General features: G+C 46.0%; 1 protein-coding gene across 4 annotated transcripts; it reads right to left on the bottom strand.

Annotated features, from left to right (window-relative positions):
- Nucleotides 1-806: 806 nt before the first annotated feature.
- On the bottom strand, nt 807-7,605 carry GPRASP3 (G protein-coupled receptor associated sorting protein family member 3). Of its 4 annotated transcripts, none has more exons than XM_070258282.1 (5): nt 7,155-7,605; nt 5,893-5,996; nt 5,407-5,504; nt 4,966-5,044; nt 807-4,640 (listed from the first exon to the last, which is right to left on the bottom strand). In XM_070258282.1, the coding sequence occupies exon 5, from the start codon at nt 4,335-4,337 to the stop codon at nt 2,685-2,687; it is 1,653 nt and encodes a 550-aa protein (XP_070114383.1). In that variant the 5' UTR covers nt 4,338-4,640; nt 4,966-5,044; nt 5,407-5,504; nt 5,893-5,996; nt 7,155-7,605; the 3' UTR covers nt 807-2,684. The 4 variants fall into 4 exon arrangements, with proteins under 4 accessions (XP_070114383.1, XP_023489393.1, XP_070114384.1 ...); XM_023633625.2 differs by lacking the exon at nt 7,155-7,605 and adding an exon at nt 6,616-6,756; XM_070258283.1 differs by lacking the exon at nt 4,966-5,044 and having other exon boundaries at nt 7,155-7,423.
- Nucleotides 7,606-10,149: the final 2,544 nt, after the last annotated feature.

Raw genomic sequence — 10,149 nt, 5'->3', positions numbered from 1 at the left:
AAAATGTAAAAGTTAAGCACATACTTACCATATGATCCAGCCATTCTACTCCTAGGTATTCACCTAAGAGAAAAGCAAAGCATACATCCATAGACAGTTGTACATGAATGCTCATAGCAGCTTTATTTGTAATAGCCTAAATCTGGAAACCAAACAAATTCCTATCAACAGGTGAATGGATAAACAAATTGTGGTATAACCATACAGTTAAATGCTACTTGGCAACAAAAAGCAAAGAATTATTTATACACACAACATGAACGGATCTCAAATAATTATGTTGAGTCAAAGAAGCCAGACCCCTCTTCTCCCCCGCCAAAAGAATACATGCTGTATGATTTGTTTTATATAAATTACAGAAAATGAAAATGATCCTATATTGTCACACGCAGATCAGTGGTTGTCTGGGGGTGGGGAGACACAGGGAGAGGTGGGAGGGAGGGTTTACAAAGGGGCATGAAAAAACTTTTGAGGATGATGGATATGTTCACTATCTTGATTGTGGTGATGGTTTCATGTATGTATACATATGCCAAAACTTATCAAATTGTCTACTTTAAATATGTACAGTTTAATATATTCCAATTATATCTCAATAAAGCTATTAAAAAGCACATGGCAGATGTGTATAATACTAAATTGGAAAGATAATTGGAAAGATGAAAAGGCAAGTTGCAGAATACTACAGTCCTATTGTTGCAAAAGAATAAATTTGTGCACATTGTTGATTAATAGAATATGCAATGAAAGATTAATGCACTATGCACCAACTGTGAACACAGGAAAAACATTAAGTGACTCAAAAATATGCTGCAGAAGTGTATTTATTGACATGGAAAGACATTCACAATATACAGTTAGGGGAAAAGTAAGTTACAAATAACATTTATAGTATAATCTTGTTTTAGTTTCTTAACTGTTTAAAAATCTCAAAAGTATATAACCCAAAATTTTCACACACTGAGACATTCTCTTCAGCTCAGACAAGGGGTTGTAATTCCTATCATGAGTCTTAGAGAACCACAGTCATAGCCTAAAAGTCCTGGCAATGCTCTCTGGACCATAAAGACTTCCAGGAATCACTATCATGTACGTTGAGGCAGCAGCTTCTCTTCTGGGTTTCCTGTTCTGTGTTGATGAAGCTGAAGCTTTGGTCTAAATTTCTCCAGTTAAGTTTATCCTCTATAGGTTTAGCCAGTACAAATGCACAAAGTGGGCTTGCCTACTCGTAAATGGAGCCCTTTGGCCTTTCATATGACACATAGGAGAATAAACTATAAACGGTAAAAAAAAAAAAAAAAATTAAGGTATGATTTTGCAAGGAGGAAGAAAGCAATTATCTTTTTAAATGTAATGTATGAAACAGTGCACAGAATTGATTACAGTTCTTTGGAGGAAAAAGTACATACGGATTGAAAAAGATAGGATATATAGCAAATTTTATTTACTGATGACTCCAAATCTACATCTTACTCATTCAACAGTTTTGGTCATCTGCTGTTTCCCAGACACTGCCAGTTGAAATCCACACACCCATCTGACTTTTCTCTTGACTCCCAGCCAATATAGCCAAATGCCTAATGGATATGTGCATTTGGAGGAAGTTAAGAATTGCAAGACTGGCAGACATTATCTACAGCAAAACTGAATCATTAAAACCAGTCTCCAAGCCTTGAGGGCCACTACCTAAAGAAGTGAAAGAGGACTGTAAGGTAGTGTGGTGATAACGAGTTGTGGTTATCAGAAAAACATGGTATCAGACAAAACAGCTATGCCATTTGCCTGCTGTGGGAATCTAGGAAAAGTATTTAACCTCCCTAATTCTCATTGGAGTTGACTGAAAATAATGAGTTATAATAATAAAAAAATACCAGTACCTAGCTCACAGTACCATCGTGAGAAGAGGAAAAGATCCTGTAAAACATAGTGCCAACACAGTATGTGACACAGGAGTAGGTACTCGGGAAATGTTTCCTCTCTATACCTACACCTCCTTTCTCTTCTGTGAGATGACTTTGACATAAATGAAATAGCCTAACAGCATGAGTGTTATAAACGTAGCCATAAAATTTAAAAAATGAATATTACATTTTATCTCAGATTCAGGGCCATTTCTGTGTTGTAAAATGAGTTATCTGATACAGGCAGAATCCAGGAAAAACAGTAATTCCTCTTACATTAAACAATCTATAGCAAGCCCTGCCTTCTTTACGTATTGAGTGCATATTTGGCAATGAGTGTGAGTGTGCGTGTCTGTGTATGAATGTATGTATTATTAATTCTCTTTTTGTGTGTATATGCCTTATTTCTGCAATTAGATTCTAAATTCAAGATATTTTCTTTTTTGCCTCTTGAAGCTACACATGGATCTAAACAGATACTAATGAACAAGTTAGCGTACTGACAATGAACTGGTTCACTACCTTAAGTAAAATGTTAAAAAGCTCCCCATCTACACAACATAAAAATCAATAGCTGTTTTCAGCTCATGGTGTAATATTCATTTGATACTCCAAAAATGGCTAAGCTCAAACCTAGAGATAGTCACAGGTAATATCATCTTAAAGATGTAATTTGTAACATGCACACTGTGATAACCAAAATGTTATGCACAGCTCTGGGAAGAACTAGCTTATTAGAATTTGGAGATTATTAAAAGTATTCTCTTTTATTTCTGGTTCATTTTACATTGTTTCAATAATCACTTTAACTTCACGGAAAATGGCCATGAGTGTATTATAACTCAAGTGATCGACAACTACAATTGAGCCCTTTCTGATATGCTCCTTTATGTTAATAAATATGGCCACGGCACTAACAAGATTGGCTTTTGCCTCTTTCTGGTTAAAGATGAGCTTTAATGCTGCTAACGCCTTTGAATTGATCATGTCTCTGGCTGCAGTTGGATTTTCAGACATGTTCAAAAGCACTTTCAAAACCAGATTTCTGGTTTTACGATTTCCCAGGGATAGCAAATGGAAAAGCTCTGAAAAGTAATTGGCAACAATGTAGTGATGGTCAGAATCAGTAGTCAGTTCCCCTAGTATCTTTAATCCAGATTGTTGTCCAGGTGAATTCAAAGGAAAAGATATGGTTTCCTTACACATATGCTTAACATGTAATTCAATCTTGCGTTGTCTTTCATCCCCAGAACGGGGATTCAGAGTAATTACAGCCTTTTTTCTTATTTCAGAGGATGGAAAACTGAGCAAGCTTTCAATAAGCGTCACTACACCCACCTCGTTAATGAACTCCTGGGCAAATGGATGAACATTAATGATCCCCATTGCAATTTGAGCTATTTTATGAATGAGAGGATCAGTAGTTGACTTCAGTAAGTTAACGAGTTTTTCAAATTCCTCAGAATCCATGTAACATTCCATTTTGCAAGGGCAAGCAAATGGCTTAATCCCATTCACCTCCCTGATCCTGATTTGACGTCTAATCTCCTCTATGGTCTGGATGCAAGGGTCAGAACCAAATGGATACTCAGGGATAGGCTGTGAGCATGAGGGAGTGCTCCTAGAAGGGCTTGCTGTTGCCACAGGCAAAGAATGGGCATTTTCCTCAGCTGAGGCCAGGACAATATATGAAGGAGGCTTTGTCTCAAATGGGGCTTGGGATCTAAATCCTAACACTGCTGGAGTTACAGCAGGGGCTTTGGGCCAGATAGTTACCTCAGACCAGTCCTTGGGCCTACTTTTTTCATTAATTTCATCCACAGGCTGAGGCCTAACTATCCTGCTCACAGGTCTAGGATTAGGGTCAAAACTAGTTTCATCTCCATCCCAAAACCAGTTCCCAATAACATTCTCTTCTTCCTCCTCCTCAGCCCCTGGCCTAGCCTTGCAGCTGGCCCGACCCACAGGCTCCAACTTCTCAGCACAGGACAGGGGACCACTATCAGCTTTATCTTCATCCTTAGCACTAGAATGATTACCCGCCTCTTCGCCATTCCAGAACCAGGAACCAACACTGCCCTCTTCCCCAGCCCAGAACCAGGCATCAATACCAGCCTTATTTTTACATGGGGACCTGGACTCAGCACTAGCCTCAGCCACAGAACAAAACTGAGATACTCTAGTGGCCTCACTTTCAGCTTTGGGACTAAAATCTGCTAGGGCCCCTTTCTTCGTCTTAGTAACAATTCTGATCTTAGACACTGCTTTTGTCTCTGCCACTGCATCTGCCTGAGACCGTGTCTTGGCTATTGCTTTGGCTTGGGTCTTGGCTACAGATTTGACTATGCCAGAAACCTCCCTCTTTGCTTCAGCTGCTATACCAGCCCTTTTTTCAGTTTTGGCCTTGTTTCTACTCTCATTCTTAGCCCCAGCCATGACTGAAGTCCAGTTATATAGATAGCCCTATACAGTCTTGGTCTTGGTTCTCAACGTGCCCCAGGTCCACGTCTTAACACACTTTCACGGATCAGAGAGAAACTTTGTAGCAAGAGTTGAGAGTCTACTGTCAGTTCAGCACTCATACAATCTCCTTTTCAAAAAGACAACCTCTGTCAATGACATAGACAGAGGGCAGAGACACTCAGGCTGAGGGAAGATGATGGCTCCTGAGTGCAGACCTGTTGAAGGTGATGATCTTCTGCCACTCCAAGGCCACCACAGCCACCAATGGAGATGGACCTGGGGTGGAAGGAAATGGGCTTTGAGTCTCTTCCAACTGTGCTTCTCTATGCAGACAGCCACACAGGATAGAAGAAAGTAGAGATGAATTGTGTGGTAGGAGAAGTAGAATAGTAGCAAACTCTGTTATCTCATTTTATCTTTTCCACACTCCCACTAATGCTCAACAGTGTCCTACCCAGGCACTACCACACTCTTTCTACATCAAATAGGAGCAGAAATGATGAGAAAGCTTGCTGAAAGTCAGAGAGGCTAAGGAGTGTCCAGTCCCTTTGGTACACACTACTATTCTCTACAGGTCTATCCAGGTAGGCCTCACACCAACCTGCATTGATCTGGTGCAATTTTCTCCTCCCTCCTTGCTTCCAGTTTTCTTAAGCCCTACAGCCAACTCACAGGCAGACCTATGGACAAAAAATACAGGAGGGGCTGGAATTTTGAGTATTTGGCACACAGACACGCACTCTGGTTTCTAAACCCAATACCTGCCATTCCACATCTAGAGCTTCAGTAATATAACCTTTCTGGCCTCCTTGGTCCTCCTCATGGGTCGTCCCCCGCTACACACACAATTCCTGGGTATCTATCAATTACCCAATAGGCACAATCCTGGTTCACTCCATCCCCATTTCCTATACACAAATGTGAGGGCAGAGGTGTCTGCAAAGTTGGAAGACAATGGCTCCAAGATATGATCTGGTCTCACCCACTTGCAAACACCCAATTCCCATCCCCAATCAATAGGCGTGCTCATCTTCACACTCACCTTGGATCCAAATGAATAGTTTTCGTTCTCTTTCTTAATTAAATTCAAAGTAAACAGCTACCTACAGATTTCTACAGAAACCTATAAAGGAAAAAAACCTATGGACAGACAAAAAGGCAGAGAAGAGAACACAGAAGACATTAAGTTGGCCCAACACCCATGACAAGCGTTATAACATAGGCTTTTGTATATTCAAGGCCGTGTTAAACGTCTCCCACCTGTCTGCTCCTCCCAAATGATTTCCCATTCCTTTCCCCAAGACCTGCAGCTTATCTAATTAGACCTCTTCCCAACTCTGAAGTTAGTCCTTTTCCCAGCAGAGGCCACAACTCTTTCCCTGAACAAAAATACCAGGCACAAGAGTGGGTATTGGAACACAGGCAACTGTATTCAGAAACCACGTATCGAAGATAATAGGGACTATTACTTCAATACCATCTTTGCACGCCCCTGCCCATTCCCCTTCCCTGCATACATAGATCCTACCTCATTCACCACTTATGCCAGCCAGCCCACACACAGCAGGGGTCCTCAGGAGATGCTATCCTTCCCACCAAAGAACAGTCCTCTAGCCAGAAAAGAGTCCCGCCCTACAGAAAGAGGGAGGGACATTCAGCAAGACACCCAGAGAATATGTTGACAATGGTAGAAAAATATCAGGTTAATGGACAGATAACCAGAATTCAGGGTCTAACTACTCCTTTTCAAGAATCAGGAAATGAGTAAATAAAAGTCTTTCAACTCCCATAGTTCCTCAGGTAGTCACCCTCAGGAATTCCACAAAATCTGTGGGATTGCTTCTACACCAAAATGAGAGGGGCTGTGAGAGGTGGACAGAGATGGAGTTTGGGTCTCCAGAACCAAAAACTGAAGAAACAGACTGACTTCACGCCTTCTAAATTCATCCTTCAGAAAACTTTCCCCCTTATTCTGAACAGCCCTTCCCACACCTCAACATATTAAAGGGGGCTGGGTGTTGAGAAAACAGATCCCTAATGAGAAAGGGGAATTAACTACACTATTTACATGCATCCTTCCTGTAAAAGTCAATCGACTCTTCAGCCTGTCAGTGGCTAGCATTAACTGAGTGCAAAACCTACACATGGAAGGCAATAAAACTGTGGTATTCAGAGGCAAACAGATATTCCATTTTGGTCTCTTCACAGTCTACCCACTCAGGTCCCCTTTAGCTGAAGTCGCCAGACCTACCGCGCAGACAGGAGACTTCGGCATTAACAAGCCGCCAGTGGGAAGCGACAGCACCCCGGACGCGGGGCCCCACGGCCCCTTTCCACAATCCGGGCCCGGAGGACCCAGCGCCACTGGCCCGCTCCCGCCGGCCCGGCGCCGAGCTCGCGCGCCCCCCACCGCGGCCCCGCGGCCTCCCCGCGCCCCCCGCCCCCGTCCCCGCCCCGCCATTCTCCCGCAGCAGCCCCCCAGCCCTCTCCCCCGCACAGACACCGCCGAGGGCGGGGCGCGGCGCCGAGAAGCCGGCTGCGAGCGCTAGGCGCCTCCAGAGGAGCCCCGGGAGCCTCTCGGCAGCCTCTCCGGCGCCCCCGCGCCCCGGCCCGCGCCACTCGCCGCCGCCGCAGCGCCACGGCTCCCCCGGCGCTGGCCCGCTGCGCACAGCTCTCGGCGACCGGCTCCGACCGCCTCGGCGGCTCCTCGCCAGGCTGCCAGCTGGAGGGCGGGCTGCACGCCGGGCAACGGCGGGGCCACCCCCGCGCCCCCACCACACCCCCACTTGCCTCTCTCGACTCAGGCCCAGGCCGCCGGCCTGCCCTCCTCTCCGAGCGCCTCGCGCGCCTGCCCACCGCCCTCCGTGCGGCCGACTCGCACACAGGCGGCCCGGCCCCCGCGCCGCTGCACCAAAACGGGCAGGGGCTGGGCAGGCGGCGGCACGAACCGCTCGCGGCGAGGGGTGTCGGGAAGGGGGGCGGAGGGATACGGCACCAACGGGCTCGACGCCCCCTCCCAGGCCCACCGTAGTTCCGACCCAGAGGGGGCGGGGCCGGGAGGCGCTCCCGCCAAGGGGCGGGCGGAGGCCAGCCCGCCTCACTACACCTCCGCGGCCACCTACGTGGCGACCACCCCCTCCTTTCCGCCACTACAATAGAGGGGACCGGCGGGTGGGGGCCGCTGGGGGCCAGGATCGGGAGGTCCGGAGGGGCCGCGTCGCAGGGAGCAGCGGATGGACACAAACAGCCCTTCGGTGGGTGGGTGTTTGTGTGTGAACCCCCAGAATGCTCCCTGGCTGCCCGCCTCCACCTCCCCTTGCGCCCACCATCCGTCCAGGACGCTGATGGGAGAGGGTCCCTGAGGACCGCAGGTTGGGAGGCGAGAGGCCATTTAAGACCAGACCGCCCCCGAGGTTCTGGGGGCCCCTACCAAGTTCTTCTTTTATTGCTTCTGGTGGCTGCGGGGAGGTGGGAGGGGGTCCCATGGAGGCCTCACTACTGCCCCTCTTCCCGAGGAAGGCACACCTAGACCTCTGACTCCAGCGAACAAACCGCTGGTCTGCGCCCACAATCATTCATTCTTTCTGCCACACTGCTTTCTTTCTCATTCGAAATGGTAACACACTGGACCATTTCGCGGTCCCCACAGTTGCCCAAGAAACAGGGCTTTCCCTGTCAGGACCCGCACCGGGTCATACAAGCCTCTTTCTCTGTTGCCCCACTGCCACGTGTCAGGCACCAGGTAGGGCTGCGCCTGGCTTCTCTTCCACTGTTCTGTCAGGTCTTCTGTGGCGGTCACATCCCAGCTCTCCTGATCTTTGGCAGTGTGGAAATGGGGCAGAGCTTACAACCAGCTTGGATCTCAGCCACCTGCCCTACACACCTGTCTACTTTATCCATTAGAGCTGTTAACATATTAATCATACTTATTTTAAATCCCCTGATAGTTCCAAAATCTGCATCATATCCGACTCTGATACCGACTCTTGCTTTATATCCTCAAACTGTGCTTTTTCTTGCCTTTTAGTGTTCCTCATAATTTTGAGTTGAAAGCTGGATATGATATACTGGGTAATACGAACTGAGGTAAATAGACCTTTAGTCAGTTTTATTTTAAGCTGGCTAGCAGTTGGGCTGTGCGTAATGTTTTCTGTAGCCGTAGGTGCCAGAGTCTCCTTATCTCTTCCCTCTTAACTTTGGGATTCCCTAATTACTTCTTGCAGAGAGAGTCTGCATCTTGCCGCTCCTTCAGCTGTACTCTACTGTTACTGTTACTACTGTTACTGGAGGCCTGTTAGTATGATGATAATGTGTGGAGGAAAGGAAGTGTTCTATAATCTTAAAACTAAATTCCAGTCTTTTCTGGGCCTGTGTCCATAGGCTGTGACCTTCACAAGTGTTTCTTAGCCTCTTTCTACCCCTTATGTGAGAATGGAAGGCTAGAGTGAGCAGGTAGGGAGAATGACTCTCCCTCAGCTAGGGGAAGGCTCTGCGAAAGTCTTTTCTACTGGAGAGTAGGCCTTTGTTACGGAGGAGGCTCTGAGTGTATTTCACAAGAGTAAACTTCCCCTCTCACTGCCAGAGCCCTGAAGGGATCTTTCTGGGATCCTCACTGTGAGAACCTGCCAGAGTTCCTGGAGGTAAAGCCCACTAAACCTTTAAGACTGCAGGTCCCCGTGGGATCTCTCTCTCTCATACTATTCCACACTCAGTTTCCAGCAATTTGTCACAATTACCATTTAAGTGTTCTTACCTGTTTATGTCTCTAGCAGTTTCTGCTCTATGTAAGGATACGCTGTGACTCACAGGATTTGTCATTTCTCCAGAATTTGGGGTGGTCATTTGCCCTGTGACCTCAGTTCTCTGATGGGTCTAAGATAAGTCATTGACTCTCGGTTCAGCTTTTTTTCTGCTTATAAGTTCAGGATGAATTCCAAGCTCTTTATATGTCAAAACTTAAACTGGAATTCTGGCCTATGGACTTTAATGGGGTAGCTAAAGACTAGTGAACATAGCTTTTGTTCTCTTCTTTTCAGGTGAACTTCAGATCTGGGAATAAAGTTGCCCTTGAAAACCTAGCTGCTCCACTAATATTAGCTCTTTGATCTCCCAGGTATAGAAAATTTACATGGCTCCCTGAACCTGGCATTTCAGCCCCCAAATTCTTAACCTGGAGTGTAGATTAGAATTCAGACTTCCTGAATCAAAGTTCCTGGTGGTGAAGTCTGAGCAACTGTGACTTAACCCTAGGAGAAAAAAATCATCTCTGTCACCACCACCACTCCACTAAAAGGCAGTGCACTCTATTACTAGGTACTTGCTTAGACTAGAGCAACCAGTTTCTAAGCCCTGGAAGCACTTTCTAAAGGGAGGCTGCATGCTAGAGTAGGGACTCTCTCCTCTGAGCTCTACCCTGGAACTTCGCCAGACTTCAGAGCCAGGCAGTCCAAAGTTTAAATAGAGACTTTGCCACTATTTGTGTCACTTTGAAAAAGGTACTTAAGTTTTTATAACTCAGTCAATTCATCCCTCAAAGAGGGCTGGTAATAACTACTTCACAGGATTCTTGTGCACACTATAATGAGAAACTATCTGATATTCTGAAATACCTGTATGTATCAGGTCTTTCTAGTTCCTTTTAAAATTGTGATATCATATTATGGGGTCAGCTGAGGAAAGTAGGAAAGAGTAGATGAGAAGTCCATGGTGGCTTTTAGATGGCATAATTGCTAAGACATTGCCACTGTGCTCTTTGTCACTGTAACCTCAGTGCTTTGTATACTCT

Source organism: Equus caballus, chromosome X (assembly GCF_041296265.1).
Source record: "Equus caballus isolate H_3958 breed thoroughbred chromosome X, TB-T2T, whole genome shotgun sequence".
In the NCBI taxonomy this organism is placed as follows: domain Eukaryota; kingdom Metazoa; phylum Chordata; class Mammalia; order Perissodactyla; family Equidae; genus Equus; species Equus caballus.
The sequence above is the reverse complement of the archived record's forward strand: the minus strand, read 5'-3'. Positions and strand labels throughout refer to the sequence as shown.

What these genes read in the sequence shown, in the direction of transcription:
- GPRASP3 (XM_070258282.1), bottom strand. Translation starts at nt 4,337, where the DNA reads ATGGCTGGGGCTAAGAATGAGAGTAGAAACAAGGCCAAAACTGAAAAA.